Source organism: Protobothrops mucrosquamatus, unplaced genomic scaffold (genome assembly GCF_001527695.2).
Source record: "Protobothrops mucrosquamatus isolate PMUCROS unplaced genomic scaffold, P.Mucros_1.0 scaffold_56, whole genome shotgun sequence".
Classification (NCBI taxonomy): domain Eukaryota; kingdom Metazoa; phylum Chordata; class Lepidosauria; order Squamata; family Viperidae; genus Protobothrops; species Protobothrops mucrosquamatus.
The window spans coordinates 142,108-168,607 of NW_015386132.1; the positions used below are offsets into that span (position 1 = coordinate 142,108).

The window sequence follows — 26,500 nt, forward strand, 5'->3', positions numbered from 1 at the left end:
ATTCTCACGGCTGCTAGATTGGTGTATGCTCAAAACTGGAGGAATAAAGGAATTCCAACAGAAGAAGAGATTATATATAAAATTTTATCGTGTGCTGAAATGGATAGGCTCACAATGGAAATGAAGGATAAGACAGAATCAGACTATTTCGAGATCTGGGACAAATTTTATCACTGGTGTGAATCAAGGAGAACTGCTCAGGTTTTAAATTAGCGTTAAGATAGAATTATATATAACTGTATATATAACTGTATTGTATAGAAGAATATGTTTATATAGAGATCAAGAACTATGTATTAATTACATGTATCAAAAGGAACTGTACTATAAATAAAAAAGTTTTTATAAAAAAAAACAGACTCTGTCATAACTCTGACAGGGATCAGAAAAATATAGGATGAAATTCCTCACCTGAACCAAGTCGGTTTTTGTACAATATCCCACTGATATTTCGACATCGCACAGGCAGTTCATTATCATACACTGAAGGGTCCCAGTTATATTTTGTCCCACCTTTTTCTTGACCAGATGTTAATTGAGTAGGGGGGGACTGAGATCCTTCAAATTAAAGGAAAGGTAACAAAGTCTTAACATACAGTTTCTGTTCCTGCATTTCCTTTAGAAAGCCAAAACCGTGATCCTCAAAATAATAGGTAGTCAATTTAAAAAAAGAGAACAATTTATTCTTTCAATAGTTAAAAGAAGAAAAATGAATATTAAATCCCCCTCTAAACAATGGATCAGTTCTCTAATTTTTGAAATATAGAATCCATGTAGAAAGGATTTTCATTGTCATTACATACCATACTTTTATTATTCCTCTCAGGAAACAATAGCACTGATACAGGAAATAACTGTATCTTGTAAGTGCCATGTCATCTCCGTACCTCAGCTATTACTGAAGCAAGACAGGATGCTTACTTCTTTATTTATTTACTTACAGGGCTTATGGACTACTCCAATTAACCAACCTGAGCAGCATACAATTTCCCAGTGTGTAACTGGGATTAAAAATAAATATAAAACAAATTAAAAACAACACTATATATTACAATTACATAAAAGTGGGAGATGTATTCAAAATAAACAACCAATAATCCATCATCTGGAGGGATTGTCATAATGATCCAGCCTCCGTGGCTTGACAAAACAGCCATGTTATCATCAAATTCCTAAAGACCAGGAGGGAGGGGGCGGATTGCATGTCAGAGAGATACTATTCCAGAAGAGGGGGACAGTGACTGAAATGCAGTGCTTGTATAGTATACAAACTGGCCTGAGTTTGCTTATCCCTCTACACTGCAATGGCTAATGAATAAGTAAGATGTGTTTGTGTCTTAATGGCTCCATAAAAGGCAGAAAATACTGATCAGTCCAGATAGTTGATTCTCATGAGGAGATCATAGGAGTGTGGTCTTCTGGGGGTTTGCGTGCCAGGAGATATATTCTTCTTCTTCTTCTTCTTGTGCCATATCCGTTATCGGACGTTGGCGATCATGTTGTTTTTATCCATGTTTTTCATTTATATTTTTATATTTCTTAACTGCCCACCTCCCTCAGAGATTGCTTGCAACTGTGACATAACCTTTTAAAGGACACTAAGTTTGCAAGCTTTACTTTCTAATCACTTTTAGAAATTGCCTATTAATCATCTTAAAGCTATAAGAGATCTTCAAAACAACAAAACTGAAAAGTTGGCAGGTATGTTTAACATACATTCTGAACAAAAGAAAAATTAATTACAAGCTTAAGAGCTTAAAGAATTTGAAATAAACAGCAAAAAGCTAAACAAGATTTTGATTTGAGAAAGTTATAAACAGTCTAAGCGTTGAGTTAAATTTGAAGTATTAACTTTTACTATAGAATTTTAGAATTATAAAAAAATGACTAGCTTTTCATAGATACTAGATGTAGTTTGGTTATCTTGGCTGCTGTAGGTCATTGGATTACAGGACCCTCCTTTCCCACTCAAGCAACTTTGAGAAGGGATGGAATGAAAAACAAGACATTCTGCTAACCAAATATTAGCTTGCTTATGAAGTGTTGAAAAAGAAAACCTGTTATAAATTTATACTGTATTACTATATGACATTTTAAAAAGGTCCCCCAGCTCACATTTTACCTGTAGTAAGAGGTGCAGATGGTCCCTTCAGACCTGCACTCTCCACAATGGTGCCATCTGTGTGAACCACAATCAGAGTAGCCTTTTCAGTATTTAAGCTGTCCCCAATCTGAAGAGCTGTTCTTCCAGACTGTAAAAGAAATTTTAAAAACTTTAGCTAGTATAACTTATTGAAATGATTAGATTTTTATGTTTCTTAATATGTAAGGATTCCTAATAAATTCCCATGGAAATATCGTTGCATATACTGAAGAGTGTTAAGAGGAACTGTCAAATCCCTGTCTTCCACATCCAAATGTATGGAGACTACGACTCTGTTTTCTCCTTCCTTGATTAAAAAAAAAAAAAGAATATTGGGCATATGATTAATAGCTATAGCACCCTGTTTGATGTATTACTTCAATTTTATAAGGAACCATTAAGGAGCACTGTCTGAGTATAGTTATCAGGACAACTGCAAATACACTTTAGACATATTAATTAATGTAAACTTACAGTATCACATAAATACTTTTCTCAAGTTTATTTATTTTATTTATTTTTATTTATTAATTGAATTTTTACCCCGCCCTTCTCCTTGCGGACTCAGGGCGGCTGACAGCCTGATAAAAACAACTACAGAAATTCCCCAAAAACTATCATTAAAACAAAGTTAAAATAAAATATTAAATTTGGCCTTATTAATTATTAAAATTGCTTTTAAAACCCCTCTAAAAATTTCCCCTTAGGCCAGTCCTGCTTGTTGGAAGANTCTCTGGGGGTAGTTCGTTCCAGAGGGTGGGAGCTCCCACCGAGAAGGCCCTCCCCCTGGGAGTCGCCAGCCGGCACTGTCTGGCTGACGGCACCCTGAGGAGACCCACTCTGTGGGAGCGTACCGGCCGATGGGAGGTAATCTGCGGCAGAAGGCGGTCTCGGAGATATCCAGGTCCGATGCCATGGAGCGCTTTGAAAGTGATAACCAACACCTTGAAGCGCACCCGGAAGGCCACCGGCAACCAGTGCAGCTCGCGCAGCAACGGTGTTACATGGGAGCGACGAGTCCCTCCCAACACCGCCCGCGCGGCCGCATTCTGGACCAGTTGGAGCCTCCGGGTGCTCCTCAAGGGAAGCCCCATGTAGAGAGCGTTACAGTAGATATACTCCCGTTATCTATTAAATTCATTTTCTGATAAAAAATGAAATAAGGTTACTCTGGCAAGATTTGTTCATAAAGCCAAGCTGACTTCGAATATTCATTGTTTTCAAAATGCTTATAGATTGGTTGCATTATGGTTCACTTTTGAATCTTCCCAGGTACTACCGGTAAATGCCAGACTGACTAGTGTGTAGTTCTGTCTTCCTTTTATTCCTCTTTTGAAAATAAAAATAATTGCCTTTCTCCAGTCAACTGGCACTTCACCAGTTTTATAGCATTTCTCAGAGACAACAGACATGAATTTAATCAAAACTGATATATATGGTTTTGATGCCTTGAACTCTTTTAAAGTCTGAAGATATTCATTACGTTATGTAGCAAAGGCTGAGTCACACTGAAATAGAACAGCCATTGCAAGCTCTATTTATTATCATTATTTTAGTCACGCCTATGGCATTTTATACTGAATCGGTATAAAACCTCCTTGCCTCGGGAGATTTAGTAATCTAGACCCTGACAGTACAAAATACAACCTCTACGTTAACTAACGTTTTGTTCTGTGTTAGCCAGAGGAAAGGGACCCAATGAAGCTAATGGTATCAGCAGAACCAGATGTACCACAAGTATTATAACATAACATTAAGGAGGTTTTATACCAGGGGGGCCTTCAAACTTGGCCCTTTTATGACTTGTGGACATCAAGTGCCAGAATTCCTCAGCCAGCGTGCCTGGCTGAGGAATTCTGGGAGTTGAAGATCACAAGTCATAAAAGGGCCAAGTTTGAAGACCCCTGTTTTATACATTTATTAGCAATTAGGTGCGGCTCTCTTCTAAGGGACACGGCTGAAATTTGGCTCCATTTAACTGGAGAGCCAGTATTTATTTATTTATTTATTTATTTATTTATTTATTTATTTATTTATTTATTTATTTATTTATTTATTCAATCAATCAATCAATCAATCAATCAATCATTCAAATTTCTACACTGCCCATCTCACCTGCATGACTCTGGATGGTTTACAAATGAAACTATACAACGATATAAAACAACATAGTTAAAAAAACAGAATTAGAACAAAATTAAAAACAATAAACAAGTGAATACTGTAGCAGAAAAATTAAAAGGGCAGAGGGAGCAATGACCCTTCAAGCCACCAGCCATCCCCAAGTTGCATGCCACTGTTAGAATCCCATGCCAATTGGTGGAGCTAGGTTTTGACGTTCTTCTGGAAGGCCGAGAGAGCAGGGCCCCACCTCACCTCCAGGGGAAGGGCAACTACAGAGAAGGTTCTCTTCCTAGACCCCATCAGCGGAAATTGATTGACGGGGTAGGCAACATACTGTCCCTGCCTAAATGGGTGGGTCGGGTCAATAAAATAGGGATAAGACTGTTCCTTCGGTAACATGGTCCCATGCCATGAAGAGCTTTAAAAGTGATAACCAATATCTTGAATTGGACCCAGAAGCAAACTAGCATCCAATGCCACTCACACAGCAGAGATGTTACATGCACAACTCTAGGAGTGCCTAAAACTGCTCATGCCACTGCACTGTATACGAGCGTAGCTTCTGGATAATTTTCAAGGGTAACCCTATGTAGAGTGAAAGAATTTCTTTGTGAGCGAACAACCATAAAGAAGAAAATGTCACAAGATGTTAATCCACGTTTAACTGTGATGAACTAAATTAAATATTTACCTGGATTCATACAATACACTGAATTGCAAGCTAGCCAATCTAAGTAACTGATAGCCTACTGTGTTGTGCAAATCCAGTCATATTTATTCTGCTCATCCCCAATACAAACCTTGCTAATACAAATCTGTGCAATTTGATCACATAATGAACCTTCATAGCTACAACACACATTTGCAATAGATACTTTCTACCACAAAGGAAATGCTGAATATGCAAAGCTAAATATTGTAAGATTAAGTAAACCTGATCTTACCAATACATGTCCTGATATTGATGCTGCATTTGCCACAGAGGTAGTGAATACATTGTCTGCAGAGGCACCCACATTGGCTACTGTTACTGTGGTTACTTCTGTAAAACATGATCCAAATAATATTTGCTGTGATATCTTCCTTCAGAACTACCAAAATCCAAGAAGCAAATATGCACATGTTCTGTTAAATAAGACGTTTATAGAATGATATCTTCATACTGATTCTCTCCTGAGGGTACAATTTTCATTATCTATTGATTTCCAGTATTTATATAAATACTGACTTTAACAATGCTCTCAAGGATTATGTGCAAGATAGCCAAATGTTAAGGGAGAAAAGGAATCCGTGCCCGTTTATAATCTGACAATCTTATTTTAGCTGATTTTTGTAGAGTTCAATAATTATTGGGTAAGGTTTCAGTGTGTTGTATTTAATCTGTCTGATATCCCTCTTAGAAATTTTAATCAGTCAATATCTTTTGTTACTACATCTTAAAATACAAATGGGCAAAGCTACAGGAATTGTTTTGTTTTTTTTCATCAAAAACCACAACTAAATTTCTAACTCAGATGTAGATATCAAAAAAATCAACAGGACATGTTGCTCTGATGACACTATGACGGAGAAATGCTAGATTTCTGCCTGTCTGACCATCGAGCATTGATCACATCACTGTCAGAGATAAGAAACGGCACAACTAAAATAATGCAGAGGAGAAGGTGACACTTTCTGCGCTTTCTTGACGTCATGGATGATGCACACATGTATGTATATATCCTCATGATGGGATACTAGAGGTAAGTCAAGAACATCCAAACGTTTCCAATAAAGGAAAGACGCTTGAAAGTAGCACTCGCGTGATGGACCATTCACACAAGCGAACGATCACCACACGACCTAGTCACGACCCGAGCTCAATGACTGGCGGGTGGCGTGCTTGTACGCATGCGCGCCGACCTGCAAAGGCAGCTGCTGCAGCAGCCTCGTCCGCACTCGGCAGGGATTCGGCTCCCATCTCAATGTGTTCGGCATCTGCCGCCATTACGGTGACAGCCGTCACCTCCTCTTCCTCTTGTGGCTCCGCCTCCGAACCGGGCACCTGTCCTCGATGTTCGTGCTGCTGCTCGGATTCTTCTGCGGCTGCGGCAGCTGCCGCTGCTGCAGCCACTGCAGCAGCGGCAGCTACCGCCGCCGCTTCGGCTAAACCTAGTTGCTTCGCGGCCGAGTCCGAGTCCTCCATCCGAAGACACTTAGTGGGGGGGGAGTTATCCCGCGAAGTTAGCCGAATTCGTCCGAATGAGAGTTATTCTCCGATCTCGCCCGATCTCCTCTTTTAGAATCCCGAATAGGGAAACGAACGACCCAAAGCCGCTTCCGATCTTATCCGAGTATCGTCGATGACGGGTATTCCCGAACCCGTCCTGCAACCCGCTTCGGTCTCATCCGAGGGATCCCGATCGGAGCCGACTTCTCCCGATCTACCGAAAGTTCATGTTGAGGCGGCTAGAGCGGGATCGGAAGCTCGCGAAAGTACCCGAATAGGTGGCGGTTACTCGTCGAGCTACGGCCGTTGCCGAAGAGGCCCGAGTCTTTCCGGCTATGACCGAACCGAGATGGGAAGCAAAGGTCCGAAGAAGAGCGAAGGCTTCGTGAATCCTCCCTCTCGCAATCCGGACCCACCGGCGGTGTCCGAGGGGGCCCGAATATCTCCGAGGACGCGAACAATAAAGGCGATCGTGGAGTTCCGCTTGCGCGAAACACGCCGAACGGCAATCCGCCCATGGAGCCCTTAGGAGACTGCGCAAGGGTTGTCGGGATGCTGGAGGAATTGGGGAGGGGAGGGATTAGGGGTGGGGGTGAGAGAGTATGGCGGCCGTCAGGCAAGGTGAGCGGAGTTGCTTTGATTCAAAACATTGCTTCCAAGTTTTGAGAACCGAGTTAAGACGAGAAAAAGGAAGGCTTGGAGGAATCCTGGATGCCGTTGGCGATATCTTGTTGGCCATTAGGTTGCAGTCTAACTTGGTTGCAAATGGGTTACCTTCGCAACAGTGAAAAACAGTTGTCTAGCTGGCTTTCAAGCAAGTTTTGCTTCGTTAAAGAGAAGTTGCTTCCAAGTCAGTAAGATAAGATAACCTTTATTGTCTTTTTTTAGATGCTAATTAGTAATTATCCGTGCAATGATAAATAAAAACGAGTGATGGTAAGCTGATATTGCAGGATTGAACGGCGTCCCACCATATCGGTCTTTGTAGTTTCTATAGGTAAACTATTCGTAGACTAGGAAGCGACGAAGGGGAATTCCTCGTGGAGAATACAGTCATGTAACTGTTACAGTCATGTAACAGTCCAGGCACAGTCCAGGCACAGATTAGCTGCCTGGTTTATTTCTGTGGCATTGTGACGGTGTCATCTATGGAAATTACAGGTGGTTCTCACTTACTGACCATTTGGTGACTGTTGGAATTTACGATGGTGCTGAAAACTGACACTTACAACCCGTCTTCTAAATTGAGGCTGTTGCGGAGCCCCCCCCCCCCCCCCCCCGTTATGTGATTGCCTTATGACCTTCACTAGGCTTCTGACAAGCAAACAGTGGGAAAGCAGGCAGGAAGTTGAAAGACACAATCACATGGCATCACACATAAGGACCTGCTGCTTAGTGATGGAATTATCAGTCCCTGTAATCACTGACTCATGCCCTAAATAATTCAGCATTAGTTGAACTACAGTTAATAATATTCATATATGTTTTTAATTTATATCCTACATTTCATTCAGATTCCTGAGATGCCATATTTATGAAGATTTGTTTTCTTCCAGTATGACTACAATACTGTACAATGCTATACTATGCTAATGAGAGATTTCCTGTGATCTAACAAAGGTGTTATCTTTTATAGAAGGCAACCGAAAGGCAATAATACTGTCATCTGGAGAGAATATTTGTCAAATGCTTAAATATCCATTTTCTAGTGTATTGTGGGCTTTAATATTTTACAGAAATTCATTATTCCACTTTAGCCAAATCCCATCTTGTATATTGAAATCTAGTTTTAAGAAGAATATAGAGAACTTAGAGCAGGTTCAAAAAGGGTAACAAGGACAAACAGAACTAGAAACTACTAAATCTTAGGACAAGAATCAAAGTGCTGGGGAAGTCTGGCCTTGAGAAAAGATAGCTGAATGATGCTGTAGTTCTTTCAAATACCTGAAAAGATATGTACTATCATCAACACCTATTTTCTTTCATTCCAGAGGGCAGAATGCTGAATAATGGATTTTAGAAAAGGGCAGATTGCAAATGAATATTAGAGGAGGGAAAAAGAGTTTCTGAGAATAAGGGCACTTTGACAATAGTGGAGTTAGAAAGGCTTACCTTTTATTTTTATTCTAATAGACCAGGGGTGTCAAACTGGCGGCTTGCAGGCCAGATGCATCATGCACAGGCCACGGCCACCCCAGCTCCGCAAAAGCAAAAAAATGTCACAATATGTCACAATATGTGACGCGCTCGAGTTTGACACTGGTGTAATAGATGTTAGAAAGTTATTCTGCTTCCATTTGGATTCCTGTACCGAGGAAGGAATTGGAGATCATGACCTCTTCCAATCTATGGTCTTATGTTTCTCTAATTCAATATTGATTGGCTATCACTTTTAACTAATTGCTAATAAACTATCAGTGTTAATCACCAAAAAGTGAAATTTGCACCTTAAACTTGCACTTGGGCTGAAATTATTAGCAAACCAAAAAGAAATCATTTCATGGTTATTTCACTAGAGGGAAACAGAGGTACTCTATGAAATTGAATTACCGGTACATTTGAATAAAGCTCTCAAGAGTTGTAAATTACATAGTCTACCGTCCCTTCAGCTCTGAGCAGAAAGATACAGATGCTATATTATATTATGTATATATATATCTACAGGGAAAAATACTACACTGGATATACACTGTGAAAAATAGAGAAATTCCCTTCCCGTTAAAAAGAGTTATGTAAAAAAGAAGTCATGTAAAAACTTATATATGGGGGTCATGACATAAAGACAACATTGGTATCTTTCTGTTCTGGAGGGAAGGAAACTATATACCAATCTGATAGCACATCTAGATATCCCTGTAATCGCTGAATGAGAGGACTTGGATAACTCCTAAAGCTAATGCATTCTTTATAGTCATCAGTTTAATAGACTAGGGGTCGCCAACCCCCTGAGCTGTGGCCCATTACCAGGCTGTGGCCTATTTGGTATTGGGCCATGTGAGTGGCTGGCCAGAGCGCACACGTGAGGCCGCAAAGGTTGGGGACTGCTGTAATAGACTAAGTTCAGTTCCCAATACAGGTAGTCCTCGACTTACAACAGTTCATTTAGTGACTGTTCGAAGTTACAGCAGAACTGAAAAAAGTGACTTATGACCATTTTTCACACTTGTGATTACTGCAGCATCTCCATGATCAGATGCATGGCAGCTGACTCATATTTATGATGGTTGCAGTGTCTCAGGGTCATGTGATCACCTTTTGTGTCCTGCAAGCAAAGTCACTAGGGAAGCCAGACTCACTTAACAACCGTACTACTAATTTAACAACTGCAGTGATTCACTTAACAACTGTGGCAAGGTCAATTGTAAAATGGGACAAAACTCACTTAACAAATGTTTCACTGAGCAATATAAATTTTGGGCTCAATTGTAGTTGTAAGGCGAGGATTACCTGTAGATAGCGTGAACCCCCCCTAGAATAATATCTGGCCATCCATACCTGAAGACTCTCAATAAGCAATGAAACTGGTCACACATGTTTCTGGCTCTCCCTATAAAGCATGATAAGTCCAACGTGACTCCTAGCACAGATATAAACATGTTCTTAAAGAGGTTTAAATAAGCCTAAAATTCATAAGTTCCTATTATTTTGCATAGTTCATTTTTTCTTGTTTTTCTGATCAGAATTTTGGACTATATTTTAACTACTTAAATCTGAATAATTCATTCCAGAAATAAAGCTGCCTAATGGTTTCATAAGTTTATTTAATAATATATTTAGGATTAGACCTCTAAACCAAAAACCTGCAGAAAATTCTGTTAAGTAATTTTGAATTAAGATATTACGGTATCAAAGGGTGATGGCGTACTGTAGCATTGAAACAAGTTGTGCCATGTTCTGAATTATATAGCTGATTATTGTGGGACAATATTTCCTTCTCAAAATAACTAAAAGAATTTCTGCACACTAGTTTTTGTAATTTTTTTCACCTTAAAGGTTTATCTTTTGGAAATAATTTTATTTTTGTCTTGTGTACAGGAAGATCATCATCTGTTGTATCCTTTTTCTTTTATCCCGAAAACCAAATAAATTTTAATTAATCATACCAATGATTTTCAAATGTGCTTCAGATAATGTTGGTATCTTCTTAGAAGTTATGATAGTTCCTTTTAGGAAAATGAATAATGATGGATACGTTTCTGACATATAAATGAGGGAGACTGTTAGGTATATCTTGTAGTATCTTCTGTTCATCTGATCTTCCCCAAGTAGCCTTGGGATACCACCTACTATAATCCACATGAATTCCATGATGGTCTTGTTGATGTGATCACTTCCAGAAACTGACAAATGTGGAAAAATGTTGCTATATGTCATTATCCTCTAATAAGTTTTATTTCCAAAGTCTGAATGTTTAAGGAGATGGTATGCAAATTGACCATATTATTATTGATGTAGGCATTAAGATATGATTGACCTGTATACTGAGAAACCAAGAAATGAAGTATATAGACTAATAATATTTAAAGGAAGCAACTGCAAGACACAAGTAATGCAATTTGCAGAAAAAATCCCTCCAAAAGCATTTGAGACATAATCTTTAGCTATTTCTTCTACTGTAATCTTATTTCCATTTTCATTCCTCATCCATTCTGTAAACTGGAATACATCTATCAGTAAGTTTTAAAATCTCCAATTGAAAAGGGATTATGCTTTAAGTAAAATAGAAGCAAAATTAATATCTACATAACAAACAATAATGCACAAAATCCTTTCGAATCTAAGTGGGTGTGGTTGGCTTCATTTTCCCCAAGAAAAGTTTGGCTTTCAGCAATTTACATGTTCTAGCAAGAGTACTGCAAATATTTCTTCAGTGCAAAACTATCACAAATGTAAGAAAAACCATACCAATTTAACTTGCTGTTTTTAAAAGGCTGCTTGCCAGATTTAGCATTCTACTGTAGATTTATAAAATTAAAGAATAAAAACTACCAGATGTGTGCTTTTCAGTTATAATTCTAACAGAGAAGCAGTTTGGTGTAATAGTTAAGGTGCTGGCTTAGAAACCAGGAGACAGCGAGTTCTATGTTTCCCTTAGCATGAAAGCAGGCTGGGTGACTTTGGGCCAGTCACTCAGCCCAACTCACTTACAAGACTGTTGTGGGGAAATAAGAGGCAGATGTATTAAATATGTTCCCAGCCTTGAGTTATATATAAAAAAATGTAGGATAAAAATACTATTATAATGTATAGGTTTGTGTAAATTCGAATATAGCATCTGGACTCTCCAAAATAGTTAATAGTAGATGGTCCTATGCAGGAAAATATTTATTCTGATAAATATGAGTATGCATAATTAACTTGAACATGTTTGGTATTTTTTTTGCATAATCAATAACAGTATTTCTTATTGGGATTTTTAATGGCACTCCATTTCAAACTGTTTTGAAAATTATAAACTATGTCAAATTACAACAGTAATGCCATCCACTTGGAGATACTTAACAACTACACCAAGTGTTCTGTCACATGGCCATGTTTTCACAGCTCCATGGAAACAGGTGGCAGGTGATGGTCCATATATACAAGGCAAATTCTTCTACAAGAAAAGAACTAATACTGAGAAGATATGACCACAAGATCTCTACAAATTGAACTCAGCTGACGATGGCGCCCTCAGGTCTTCTCTCCTTGATCTTACTAGATGAAGAGATTTCTTGAAGAATCGCTGAAATACTAGCTGAAATACTAGAATCTCTGAAATAATCTAAACTAGCATACTGTATTGTGCCCAGAAGCTGACTAGTGTCAATGCAGCAAAAAGAATAGAGGCATTATATGGATTAATTTAAATGTTCCCCCAACTATCTGGATAGCTGTGTGCTGTACCTGTTTAAGCTTTCGTTGCTTTTGAAAGGCATCCCTGCAAAGAGCAAATTGCAGCAGCCAACTGTCAGGTAACAAGGACATGCATGACTACATAATGCATGCAGGAAAAAATACAATTGTTCAAAGGCTATTCTGATCACTGTTTCCATCTGCTATTCAAGCAGGAGCGGCAAATCTAGGAGAATCACCCAAATTTTGTACTGGCTCAGTATGGAAGTGGTGATGTATGATTGCATCCAAATTCATAAATGGACAATCGCTAGATTCAGAAGACTTAAGACCCATAGCCACTCCATCCTTCTAGGGATTTAACCCGAATCTGTTCCTCTCCATCCAAACACTTAGTTGCCTCCAAGTGTCCGTAACATCTGTCTACCTATGTCACGTTATGCCTCCTAGTCAGTGTAACTGAAAATACTACACAAGAAATTACGTTGTAAAAATAAAGAACATCCTCTCCCCCAGAAGCATGGAAGTTATGTAAAACCCCATACAAAGGGTGATGAGATAATGTTTGTATGTCTGCTTGGGAAGAGCCTAAGGGAAATATTAATTACATTTAATTAATTAAAATATACCATTTTAATAGTGCTTCTAGAACTGCTGAATCCCAGAACCTGGATACTTCCAGTAGCCAATACATTCTATATAGGCATCAAAAGTGTGATGGTCTGTGAATTCAATTGCTGATAGACAGCAAAAATGTCAGAAAACAACATTTCATCGGGCTACCCATTTTTGAGGAATCCCTCAAAAGATAATACAGGTCATGCAGTGCCTTCCTTGTCTATGTATCTGAAGTTCAGGGGGAAAAAAATCTCAAGCCTTTGCAGATAAAAAATGGTTCCAAACATTTAAGATAGGAGAATAGAGAGTAAGCTAGTGTAGCATATTCCTAAAGGGTAGAAAGGATGCGCCTACATATGCACCTGTCTATCCTCAAACAAAACAAAAAGACAAGGCACAGTAGATGGTGATTCACCTCAAAGAATTAAAGTAAATTTCTCCTGAAATTGTTCTGTTTGCTACAACTTCTAAGACTTACCAAGTCACCTTGCAGGCATCTGTTCCTGCTAACACAAGTGGAGACAAAGGATACATAATTATATTACATACAGACTAAAATTCTTAGAAGGAAAACTAAGACCTTAGAGGCTCAAGTAATATTCTTATCCATCTATCCAATTCATAAATGAGAACTAAAAAGAAAAGTCAATTACTGATTATGCAAATGATATAATTCTAGGATTGTCTTCTGAATTACAATAGCCTACTGGCATGAGAGGAACTGCATCTCTCAAGGACTGTTAAAAAGAGTGTAAGATAAAGAATCCTAGACTTTTTATTAAAAGGGTTTTAACCTGAAGCCCATGGAAGTTGGTAACCGAAGGATCCTAGATAAAGACTTGTGCACTATGAAATGTGGGAATAGTGCTAAAATGGGGCCTTGCTGAAAAATCAGAGCAATATTTCATAAAGATCATGACACTAATTGTTTACCTACTAATGTTCACAGTGTAAGAAGTAAATAAGATGAGCTTGAACAATTTGTACTTCTTCTTTTTCTTGTGCCATATCTGTTATCGGACGTTGGCGATCCTGTTTTTATCAGTAGCCGCACGAAAAAGTGCTGCTGAGTTTTGTCCAAACCAGTCCCTTAGATTTTGAAGCCAATTTGTACAGAAAATCAAATATAATTTAACAGGTGTAACAGGAATCTGATGGAATTGCTACCATAGATGAAAGATAGAAACTGAAGAGCAGAATTCAAATGGAATATAAGCAATAGAAAGGGAGGAGATTTGCACTCTATGTTACTATAAAATATACTCATCCGTGCTTAGAAAACCAAGGAATGAATTTGATAGTGCCATAAAATAGGATCTGGGACTAAGTAAACGAGCAAATAAAAGCAGTACTCTCTGTATCGATCATCTATCTTGCTAAGAAAATGTAGATAATTTTCAATAGCAAATTGCAGATTTTTTCAAAGAAGCAGGCATTCATAAAGAGAGAGAGCTTTAATTACACTGACATCTGTCAGGAGTCAAAATTTGCCAAACATGGCCTAAAAATTCCTGATGTGTACAACTTTCTCCTTTAATGCATAAAAGACGCAGGGAGATTAGCTAGCTTTAACTTGATACTGACCAATAGGGTAGACTTAAGATGAGGAACTGGATGCAGCAGGAATACTGGGGAAAAGGTTAGATTTCTTGATTTTTAGATTTCAACAAAGCATGTCTTTTTTGGAAACAGGCTTGCTAGTTTGCATTCTGATTTGAAGTGGAGGACTATGTCTCTTAACGTAAAGAAATACTTCTCTATATGGGATCAGAGAATGGCATTTTACTGGCTATTAATAGAGTATGTAATACTTTGGCCACCTAATGAGAAGGAAGGACTCACTGGAGAAGGGCCTAATGCTGGGAAAGATTGAGGTCAATAGAAGAAGGGGACGACAGAGAATGAGGTGGCTGGATGGAGTCACTGAAGCAGTAGGCGTGAACTTAAATGGACTCCAGAAGATGGTAGAGAACAGGAAGGCCTGGAGGAACGTTGTCCATGGGGTCGCGATGGGTCGGACACGACTTCACAATTAACAACAACAACAATTAGTGGACTCTTATATGTGGGTTAGTAACCTGAAATAGGTTACAGTGGCACAGCTAAATAGACCATTAGCTGATTTTCTGACCTTATTCACGATACCACAATATGATTAATTTGGTTTAATTTGATTTTAACTTTCCTAACCTCAGCCATTGTGATTGTAAACTATAGTTTATAAATTAATGTATTGCACAAATACTGCTAATTATGATTTATTCAATAAATCATGCTTAAGGAAAATTGTGGCTTAATGCGGCTTCTGAACCAGTTTGCTGTATATGCCCAGTAACCAAGCACATAACATTCATTCAAAAAGTTCCCAATTCAGTTTCTAGTTGAAACAATTTCATATTGCAGGCAGGAAACAAAATCATGACTGGATTAAAAGGAAATGTAATGTTTTGAAGTATTCTGAAACATAACTTTGGAATCGCTCAGTGGTGATTCAACAGGAACACTAGATCTACTCTGGAAGCAGCCATTCCTCAAAAAGACCATTTTTTAAAGACTGCTTACTGAAATGGGGTGTAGCTGAATTGCCTGTAGCTCCTAGTCAACTGAGGTGCAGTTCCTTCACTTTGCTATTCCTATCCAAGTCTAAGTTTATCATCAATCTTTGGAAATGGACTACTGATTTAACTACAGTTTAAACTACTATAGATGCACTGAATGTTGCTGCAGTTTTACAGTACATAAAACACTGAATTATGATCCAACATAGATAAAATATGAAAAATATGATAATTTTCCTTGACACAACCTGCTAGCTGTCATCTGTTCCCCTACAGATCCTTTTCTTTTTAGATGGAATTTATTATATATTTTATTTTTTAGCAGCACTTCTAATGATTATTTATAAAAGTAAGTTGTTTAAAAGATAGTTAAAATATGGTTGTGCTGATACTTGGCGACATGATATAAACTAACTTGATTTTTCTCTCTTATATTTTACTTACTGTCAGGTCAAGTTTTTACTTATCCATATAGGTTTTTGACTCTTGATCTCGTATTGCTGTTCTTTATGGCACTTCTTGAAGCTATCCGCTTGTACTTTGGTAAGCATGATGTTATTTACAATCACCACTTAATATTAATCTGTATGTAAAAATATGAGTCCAACTGTGCAATTCAAGACAACTAGCTAATTATCTGATAAGCCTTTTAAATACTTTTACTGTTAAACATTAAAAGACTGGTCAATTTATTTGGGTGGAAAGTGCAAATGAGATGTTACTCTAATATAAAAATAAGACTTTTCACTGGCCAGTTCAACTGTTTTGTGCATATTAGCTCAGAGTTCAGTGGGACTTACTCTGTATTAAATTTCTATTTTAAAAATTGTAACTATTGGAAAATGAAAACTATTGTTACTGCGGTATTCTAGGCCACTAGAGAGAAGAAGAAAACGTGACAAAGGAAGAACGTATTTTGAGGGGGTTGGAGAGAGAGATTCTTCAAACTGCTTGAATAGTCAAAAGTGCTTTAGAATGGAATAGTGCTGGTGTGTCTGTCTGCCTCTTTGTTGTATGAAAGGCCACTGAGAGACTCCAATTCTGTATCAGCAGTTTAAGCAGCCATAGAATAAATTGTACAGCTGAGGTTATCGTCTTCTTTAGGTAAGCAGGGTACTTGCCACTATTATGAAATTTAACTTTACAGGTAGTCCTCAATGTGTAACCATTCATTCATTATTTATTTATCCATTCATTTATTCAAGAGGGGGTCAATTTATTTTCCAAAGCGCCAGAAGGCAAGACAAGAAACAATGGATGGAAACTAATCAAGGAGAGAAGCAACCTGGAATTAAGGAGAAACTTCCTAACACTTAGGACAGTTAACCAGTGGAACAGCTTGCCTTCAGCTATTGTGGGTGCTTCATCACTGGAGGTTTTTAAGAAAAGACTGGACCTGATAGAAATAGTATAGGGTTTCCTGCTTGAGCAAGGGGGTTGGACTAGACCTCCAAGGTCCCTTCCAACTCTATTCTAATTGATTTAGTGACCAAAGCTACAACGGCACTGAAAACAGTGACTTATGACCATTTTTCACACTTACAACCATTGCAGCATCCCCATAGTCAATGATCAAAATTTGGATGCTTGGCACCTGGTCTGTAATGATAATTGCGGTGTCCTGCAATCATGTGATCACCTTTTGCAACCTTCAGACAAGCAAAGTCAACAGGGAAGCCAGATTCACTTAACAACCGGGTTACTAACTTAACAACTGCAGAGATTCACTTAAGTCAAGGACTACCTGTATTCAAGAGTTTCTCCTGTAGCATTCTAGACTGGATCATTACACACAAAGATTGTTCGTAACATGCTGCTACATAAAGAATAGTAGCTACGCAGCTTACAAGGAGCTGGTATCCAATAGACTAATCTAATGGGTTTTTCTTTGGCAATGAGCCTGGCTAGGCAGAAGAGAACAATGAATCACAATTGTTCCTTCTGCTCCCTCTTAAAACCTATCTAGATATGTAGCCAGATCACCTCTACCTTCTTAGCATTACATGCTAGTACAGCTATTGAAAGAAAAACTTCCCAGAATCAATTGAACTGAGATGGGCAGCCAAAGAAATTGAATGGACAAATGAATTAATGAACAAATAAACAACAAACACATCTCCAGTCACAAGAACGTTGTTAGCAGAATGCTGCTCAGCAGTATTCCAGCAGTATGAAAGCTTTAGATCTAGCCATATATTTTGTCTTTAATAATTTTAATGTTATTAAGGTTCAGTTTCTATTTAAGACTACGTTATAAGTGATTTCCCCCCCTCTATAAATTAAATTACTGTTCAGTTTTTGAGTTCTACTGTTATTGTCTAACACAACGGCCCCCAATCGTTTGGGCACCAGGGACCGGTTCTGAGAGTTTTTTCCATGGACCAGAGGGGTGTGTGGTTTTGCATGCTACCTCCATCCCGCAGATGGGGCTTCGCTTGTTTGTGCGGACCGATTATTGGCATGCCACAGACTGGTACCAGTCCACAGACTGTGGGTTGGGGACCCCTAGTCTAACAGACTCATAAATACCATCAAGTCCATGTATGTCTCTCTTTTTTTCCTATTAGGTACTAAAGGCAACTTGACAGAAGAGGAAGCTCCCCTTGGGATCAGTCTTGGGATCACTGTTGGCACTGTACTTCTGTCAGTCTACTTTCTAGTGTGGCAAACATATATCCTGAGAGCAGATGTCATTATTAATGTGGTGCTACTTGTTGCATATGGACTTGGAGGAATTCTACAAATCATAGCAATTGCTGCCTTTGTCAGCTAAATCATGTTGATGCTTGTATACATGGATTTTCTGTGTTTCCTTGTAATGGAAGCAATGTTTAAAAAAATACATGAAGGAGATGTTGACAATTTTGTTCCTTGTGACATACCAAAGTTGCATGAGACATTGGTAAAACAGGCTCAGTTGCCCCATTTTCAGCATAGCATATGTACCGTAATGACCTGTGCTTCAGTTGAAGTTGGCAAGTTTGTGGCAAATAAGCTGTTTTTTAAAGGGGAAATATCTCTTTAAATACACAGGTCAAATTGAATTTTCTAGGAACTATGTATAACATGAATTGTTTTACCTTTTATCTTTCTCTATGTATGTTAATTTGCAACATTCCAGTTGTCTTTTGTAAATACTTGTGTTGTGCTTTTTTCAAAAGCAGATACCATATATAGATCCGATACTACTTTTTTTCTCCCAAAACTACTATATTTATATTTTTATATCTTTTTAATACATATTTCAGAGATTGTACATATAATGTATGACTATTATTGTTCTTCTGATAACAGAATGGTAGTTGAATGTAGATTAAGTCCATTTTTTCTATGCTAAATATTATGAAGTTCTTATAGATAATGGAGCATTGCACAAAAGGCATAGCTGTGATTAGGAAACAGAAATGTCAAGTTTAGGGTTTAGTGAGTCCTATAGCTTTAAATACCTTGAATTATTTAAAATCTGATTGCAGAGATTTATCATGTTTGTAGGGCTGATTCTCTGGAAGTGCTTTGTATCCATGTATTAGGACCAGAGATAGAGAGAGTGAAGTTCAAGATTTTGTGAAGATTATTGTGGAGAAAGCCTAACATACATAATTATTTCTGACATTTCAGAACAATGCAGCAGGAATGTTCAATTAATTAGAATGAGTGCTGATTAAATCAGAATGAGCCAAACTTTGGAAACAAGTAAAAGAGGAATGATATATAATTTTATAATTACACCTACCAACCCAACAATTGTGAATTTTGGCATATGTTCAAGTGCATATCTATATAAGTATTTTTCATTATCATTTACTATCATGAAAACATTGACTTGATTGCTAACTTGATCTATTGATTACTCAAAATCATTTAAAAATGATTAGTACCATATATGTGTTTTACTTCCCTACATTTAAGAGAGACTGAGTTTCTCCCATGTGACACTTTAGAATTTAGAGCCTAGCAAACTAAGGCTGAATGCAATTCTCAGAACACTCCCGGAATAGGTGGATCCACTTTTTTTTTTTGATAGGAAGATTGCACAAAATATAAACAATGACATAACACAGTCACCAAAATGATTCACAGGCACATTTGTAAAAATTATAATGTGCCAGTAATGAAAAATAGATGGAAACCTAGAGTGGAAAAATATTTGAAAGCGAGCAGGTTAAAAGTGAGTTTTGCAAAGACAAACTGATAATCTTGAACTACTGTATAACACATCAGATTTAACTGTAGTTAAAGAAGAATGTGTAGATAATCGATGTGGCAATATCGGGGGATAGTAAGATAGAAGACAAAAGAACTGAAGATTGCAAAGTATCAAGATCTGAAAATCGAAGTTGAAATATTATAGCATAAACTGGTTATGTTGGTCCCCATGCTTATTGGCAAACTAGGTGTATGTTACCAAAAAGTCTTGGACAACACTTAGAAAATCTATGCACTGACAAAATGTCTATTAATTGTAAAAAAGCCACACTGTTTGGTTCCAGATATATACTACACAAATACATTATGACATGCTACATTCTGGGAAGAACGTGATGCATATGACAGCCAACACTAGGTAAAAAACTGAGAACTATTGCTTATATGTTCACATGTTGTTTATATAGTATATACTAGTATTAATACTGTTCATACTGATGCATTAAATGTTTTACAGATGGATGTTGCTGAACTGTCAATTCTTTTTATGTAATCTATATAAAGCAAAGCAGTATCTTAATAGCTCAAAAATTAATGTAAAGGGCATATATAATATTATCAAATAGACGTACAGAACATTTCATAAATGTTTTAAGGCAACCTTCAGATATTTTGGAACTGCAATTCCCAGCCAAATGTGAAAACTGTAGTATCAGATTGGAAAAAATGATTTGCATTGTTAAGCATATTAGTGGTGCTTTCCTGTATCAAAGTGAAATACTGTAGCCTTAAATAATTTTAACTGAGTCACCCAAATATTTACCCAAATATTTTTATGCTATGTTCACCTGCTATTTGTGTGTATGAACATGAATTGTCATGGTGAAGTCACAATAATTGCTAAATACACTTAACATTTTTAAGTGTCTAATTAAAAAGCCTAGCCCTTCTGGAACAGGATAAGCAAGTTTAAATTAAAACTGTATTAAAAATAAAGAAGCATATGCTTTTCAGATGTCAAAATCTTCCTTTGGGTGGTGTTTGCTTCAAGGAAAAAACCTTATTCTACACACAATTTGGTTTTACTATCATTAGCTTAATTTTAATTTTTGCTTTAAAGGGAAAAAACATAAGATGTCCTATAGAGATAAAGCTATGTTGTTTTGCACTTTTTTACTACTTTCAAACCAAACAAGATTAAGGAAATTAAAATAAAGTACTAGATTTCATAAGATGCAGTAAGCAAATTTCTTTCCACAACATAGTAAGTTATAGGTGGTTAAGGCAACTTAAGGGAGGACTCTCTTCACCTCAATAATATGTTCTGTGGGCTTTGAAAAGTCTTAATGTGCAGAAAATAGGATCAGACCACACACAAATCAGCCTACAAAAGATACAATTTCTGTCTTCAGATCATAGATAATGCAATAAACACAAGCTTATTCTGGAATTGGGAATCTGCCAACTATAGCTCTTCCACCTCTTATTAGAGGCATTTAAAAATGAGGATATTGCAAATTGATTCATCTACTGTATGATATTATATATTAATGTAAATAAATCTGTTCTATCCACTAATCTGATTCTGGAAGAGTAAGAATTTGTATGCCTAGAATTAAAAGATTTCAGGTCCTTTTTTCAGAGTCTCCACTGCTTGAGTTGGATTGTAAATCCCCAAAGTGTACTCTGGGCACTATGTAGCATAGGCATCTCCTTTCCCACACTCTTCAAATTCCTTCACGCACTGAAATCATGTGGGTCTCTTGTATGTCACTCTAGATCTATTATTGCACCCTTAAGAAATCTATTGATTTAACATGTTCTGAGCACAATCATTCTTCCCTTGCAAATTAAAAGGATTCTGGGGGGGAATGCAGGAACAATTCATATTGCTATTGGTATCAAGAAGCCATGATAAGGCACTTTGACATGCATTTATTTGGATATCACAGTCTTTGAAGTCATTCAATTAACTTCCTTCCTTCTTTCTTTCCTGGAACAGCATACTGTAACTTATTAGTTTGAGAACAGCAGTTTGCTTATATAATGAAAATCAAATTGGTTTCTAATTTGCAAGAGCAAATTGCTGCTTAGTGAAGAAGGACACATGTCATTGCTGGCAATCAGGCTCTGTCTAAGCCTTATGGCAGTTTTTCAATGCTCCCATCACCCAGGAAAAGCAGCACCATAATAGCACTGTCCCCCCAAAAGATACATGTACAATACTTCAATTTCAAACCACAGCACCTTCCTTTGTGACAAATTGGAGAAAACTTTTTTTCATCCTTGAATTTGGAGAAGAATTGCAAATCAGAACAAACAAGGATTGATGCAAACTCCTCTACAGATTAGGATGCTTAATCATATATAAGCAGTGCGTTGGTGTTTATTCACTGTTGTTTACCACCTCCTGTCAGTGGCAGGAACTAAATAAATGTGGAATGTGCCATTTTCTGTTGGTCTGTTAAGTCTTTCAAACAAATTGGGGTCTTTATAAATTTACCTCTCGTTCTATGATTACAATACACTCTCATCTTTCTGTAGTCTGTCCTGTCTAATCCAAATTATAAGTCATAAATTCATTTTTTTCTGTTTCACACAAAAGATCCATATGGGGTTTCCAGTCAATAATAAACATGCATCGTGGATAATGTTAAGGAAGTGCAAAGGGAGCCATCCAGCTCACCTCTTCTTTGTGGTAGGTAGAAGATGATCAACAGCTGGCAGGCCACTTAAAAATGAAGTCACTCCGAATTTAACTCCTGGTGATTTCGTGCTTTCTTGACACCAATACTGACGTTCCTCTGACTTCCCAGTAGAATTTAATCTACAACCTGGTCTCCCTACACATCTCCCATCTAAACGTAACTGTAACGAAGTTGACTCTGCTCGGCGTCCGCTCAGCTATTATACAGAAACTAGCAAAAGCAAGGCCGCTTCTACGGAGAAATTAACGGCGTCAACTTTAGCCGGCCTCCTTCTCAGTAAACACGACTAGACTTGGGCTGTGACTTTCCCCACCGCCTCCAACTCGGGTCCAGGCCAAGGCCCGCTGTGCTGAAAGGCAGCCTTCTCCCCGCTTCCATCAGAACCACCCCGGGCTCTGCACGAGCACTCCTCCGCCCTCCTCGACTCAGGCCCTTGCTAGGCAGAGGATCCACGGGCCAGATCTAAGCGGTGCAACGAGCCCCGGGGAGCCCAGGATCCGCGGCAAGGCTGGAAAACGATGCCCCTCGGGAGCAGCCTTGGCACGCCGCGCTCCAGCCCGGGAGCCGCCTTTCACGGCAGCAGCCTGGGGCTCGCGGCGGCGTTTCCAGCCGGGACTAGCGGGGTGGTGGTGGTGATGGTGACGGCTTCTTAGGATAGCAAGAAAGATCTGGGGGGGGGGGGGGAGCTCACTTTTCCTCCCGCGTGAAAAAAGTTTCCCAAGAAGGGCAAGAAAGGGGAGCGCAGAGAAGGCATCGCTCCCCTCCCCGAAATCGCGGGGGAATAAAACGGGACTCCAAAGCGGAGGCCAGGCCGGCACTCAGCAGAGATCCCAGGCCGGGCCTGACAGGGAAAGGGAGTAACCTGTGGCTGCGGCCGCGGCAACAACAATAACAACTCCTCCTCCACCACTACCATCACCACCACCCCGCCTCTTTCCCTTGCTGAGCCAAGAAAGCCGCCCCCTTTCCACCTGCTCGCGGCGAAGCTCTTTCGTCCGGACGCCGAGAAAAGAGGAGAAGCCAGCGGCGCCCGGGGAAAAAAAAAAAGAAAAAAGGACGGCGGCGACGGCAACCCTGCTCTTTTCAGGAAAGAGGGCTGAGCCATGGCAGGACTCTGGGCCGAGTGAAGAGGACGGGGGAATCGCGAGCGGGGAAAGTGTTACAAGGACCGGCGAAGCAGGAGGGTCCGCCTGCCTGATCCAACGGAGGTGAGTACTATAGTTGCCTCCCCAACAAACGGGGAGAAACTCTTGCAAGCCCGCTTCGCACTCTGCTTACTTGGAAAAGGGAGCGCTGCAGCTGAAACTCAGCCTTGGAGGAAGTTCGGTATAGAAAACGGGGGGAAAGGGCAGCATTTTCTCAGTGCCGTCGGTGTGCCATAACAACCCATCCCTCGCCTTAATGCTAAAGATCCAGGACAGCAAATTTCCTGAGCTATGGGAACGCTCTGCCTCGGGGAGGGAAACCTCGAGATTTTATTTTCAGTTTTTAATACAACTCTAAAGCTTTGCCGAATATGGATCGGTTGGGATTTCTACCACTCTGGTCGGAGTTTTTATCAAATGACCTTCTAGCATCCAGTTCGTAACAAGAGGAGAAGCTGAGTTTTATGAAAGCCTTTTTTCTGAACTTCGCAGTTATCCTTTGCCTGGGTGGCCACAGTGGTATATGCATTTCAGTAGCAAATACTGCAAGAGATATCAACATATCTCTCTCTTTCCCCCCTCCCCTCTCCCCTCCCCCATTACAGTAGAAGAAAGCTTTCTTAAATATTTTCTGATATGAAATCCTGGGAATTAATCACTATATCATCAAATAGAGCAGTTGGCCATAATTGTTCCTTGACTTTAATTAGGATAATTTGATATAAGGTTTAACAGCAGGATCTCTCATCCATATTGAAAATTTAACTGCCTAGCCCTAGAAGCATAAACATAAAGTTTTCTTTTCTCACCCACAAATTACAAGCTTACAGTGAGGGCATAGTACTATTATGCCTTTTGTACCTTGGAATTAGATACAAATGTCATATGAAAGAACAGGATATTTGTACAAATTATGATCTTAGCCTTGACAGGCTGCTCATTAAGCACTTTATTGAAGTCATACCATGTATACACAGAGATGCTGTTAACAAATCATATGGATATGGATATTTCTGGCCAGGTACAAAAAGGAGAAGTAAAACATTGCCTGACTTTTATCAAACCATAAACAATCAAATTATTCTGTATTTCTGTATTCAAAAACATAGCTAAATTTCAAAACTTCTGATCTGAAATGTCTAAGCGTTCTGAGTATCTGAATTTTCTAAATATCACCCTATATTTTTATGCGAGTATGCTGCCAAGTAAACAAACATTAAGCATATCAGAATGTTCAAGTTTTCCAAAACGTTTTACTGCATTAACCTGATTCAATTCTTTGACTGTCTAGAGAAAAGAATGGCCTATTTAGAAGTCCCGCTTGATTGCTATTTTTGGTTAAAAGGATCTGTTATGAAACAAGAGGTTGGAATATATTAACATTATTGTGGAAAAATATAAGAAAGGGTTCTAGATGGTCAGTGTATTAAGCAAAATGAAAACAAACTCGGGTCTGATTCATTTTCTAGTACCATAATATAGCAGAGCTGATTTTCTATGACTTCTTTGTATGTTGTTTTACTAAAGTTGTAATGGCAGAATTATATGGTGGGATACAAAAACGGCAGCTTATTTTAGCACAATTGGAAGGTATCAAATAAAAGAGATCCACATCCTTTTGGTCCTCGTTCCAACTGTAATTGTGGCAATATAAAAATTCATTTGAAAGCATTTCTCATGTTACTTTAATATCACCTGATGGATGCAAAAGCATAATCCAGCCTTTCATTCCACTTCACAAGATGATTTTAAATAATGGTTCTCAGATAGTTTTAAAATACTTTTTTATGTTGAAAAGAAATTATACAGTCATACTCAATAGGATTCCAGTCAGTGATGAAACACTGTAAGTTTCTGGAACAATGTTTATCAACTGAGCCCCATAGCATGTCTCCACCCTGATATCAGCATGAACTGCCAAGTCATGAGGATTGTTTAAGTTTCAGATCCAGCATTGGATTAAAATATGATCAGACAGCCAGCTCAGCCCAGTTGAAAAAGGGAGGAAACCTGTATAAACTTGTGTTCAAACCCTTGCTCCGTCTTAAAGGTCTTCTAGAAATTGCAACTTCTTAACTTTAGGACTTCCTCTATAAAATAAGTGCTCAGTGCCTTTCTACGATTTCTGCAAAGAGCCAAAGTGAGATAAGAATTCAGTTAGTCAGTTTATTGCATTGAAAGACCGGAACAAATATGTCCATGAGTGATTTCTGAACAGTTATAAATCTATCTCAAGAAACCAGTAAATTAAACTTGAGATAAAATTAAAATACATCTATAATACAAACTGGCTACAGTAGAACCACTGTGTAAAATCCAAAAAGAACACGCTACATCTAGGCTATAAAAGAGGTTGTGTCTAAAATTACAAAAATGTGAAGGTACATTTAAATTTTATACAGAATGTGATAATATATGAAGTTACATAACATTTAATAGTACAGTACCTAAAATTAGAAAAAAATACACCCATGTAGCAGAAACCTGGCCTGTTAAGGTCCAGCAGAGATAGGAATTGAACAACATTTTCTACAGGCAGTACCTTCTATAGGAAACAAATATTTAGGCAGGCAGGCAGACAATAAACAGAGATTTGTTCATAGCCTAACAAAATAATCTATTTTTTAAAAAAGCAATAACTACTAATAAATCACAAATACTGATTAATATTTCAAATAATAATTTAGGGATATTTATAAAGGTGAGCTCTTATTCAGTTTTGTTTTATAGCTTTGGTATCTATATCATTTTTTTGAAATGGCATTTCGACTTCAATGCTATGACTCTGGGTTGCAGTTTTAAGAAAACTTCAAGTACATTTGTGGTTTATGACAGCAATATATTAAAATACTTCTGGAGAGTGGAATTTCAGTGAATTCATATGGAATGAGTAATGCCATGCCTGTCTGTTATATACCTGCCAATCTGTTCTGTGATATTTGCATGTTTCAATATGTCTCCATCTTGCTGCAGAAGTGGAATTATGTTGTCTTGCTATGGCTTGGTACTCTTAC

The 26,500-nt window shown here is 38.3% G+C and overlaps 3 protein-coding genes across 3 annotated transcripts in view; 2 read left to right on the forward strand and 1 right to left on the reverse strand.

Moving 5' to 3' along the window:
• DEAF1 (DEAF1 transcription factor) overlaps window positions 1–6,452 on the reverse strand; it is a 34,810-nt gene extending 28,358 nt beyond the window's left edge. Inside the window, exons 1-4 of the mRNA XM_015811987.1 lie at window positions 6,170–6,452; window positions 5,212–5,309; window positions 2,123–2,252; window positions 412–558 (exon numbers count right to left, since the gene is read on the reverse strand). Of these exons, the coding sequence (XP_015667473.1) occupies window positions 412–558; window positions 2,123–2,252; window positions 5,212–5,309; window positions 6,170–6,452 (658 nt within the window). The remainder of the gene's footprint in view (window positions 1–411; window positions 559–2,122; window positions 2,253–5,211; window positions 5,310–6,169) is intronic.
• Window positions 6,453–7,052: 600 nt separating this feature from the next.
• Window positions 7,053–21,505, forward strand: TMEM80 (transmembrane protein 80). The gene is made up of 5 exons (XM_015811886.1): window positions 7,053–7,097; window positions 10,512–10,528; window positions 15,743–15,836; window positions 15,938–16,030; window positions 18,055–21,505. Exons 1-5 carry the CDS (start codon window positions 7,079–7,081, stop codon window positions 18,258–18,260), a joined length of 429 nt encoding a protein of 142 aa, XP_015667372.1. The 5' UTR covers window positions 7,053–7,078; the 3' UTR covers window positions 18,261–21,505.
• Window positions 21,506–23,384: 1,879 nt separating this feature from the next.
• Window positions 23,385–26,500, forward strand: part of EPS8L2 (EPS8 like 2) — a 91,758-nt gene continuing 88,642 nt past the window's right edge. The window contains exon 1 of the mRNA XM_029283343.1: window positions 23,385–23,549. The gene's annotated coding sequence lies outside the window, so the exon portion shown is untranslated. The remainder of the gene's footprint in view (window positions 23,550–26,500) is intronic.

Bases quoted from the DNA above. Each gene is read 5' to 3' on its own strand.
- TMEM80 (XM_015811886.1), top strand. The intron at 15,837-15,937 runs GTAAGTTGTTTA...ACTTACTGTCAG, and splicing joins TCTAATGATTATTTATAAAA to GTCAAGTTTTTACTTATCCA. The intron at 16,031-18,054 runs GTAAGCATGATG...TTTTCCTATTAG, and splicing joins AGCTATCCGCTTGTACTTTG to GTACTAAAGGCAACTTGACA.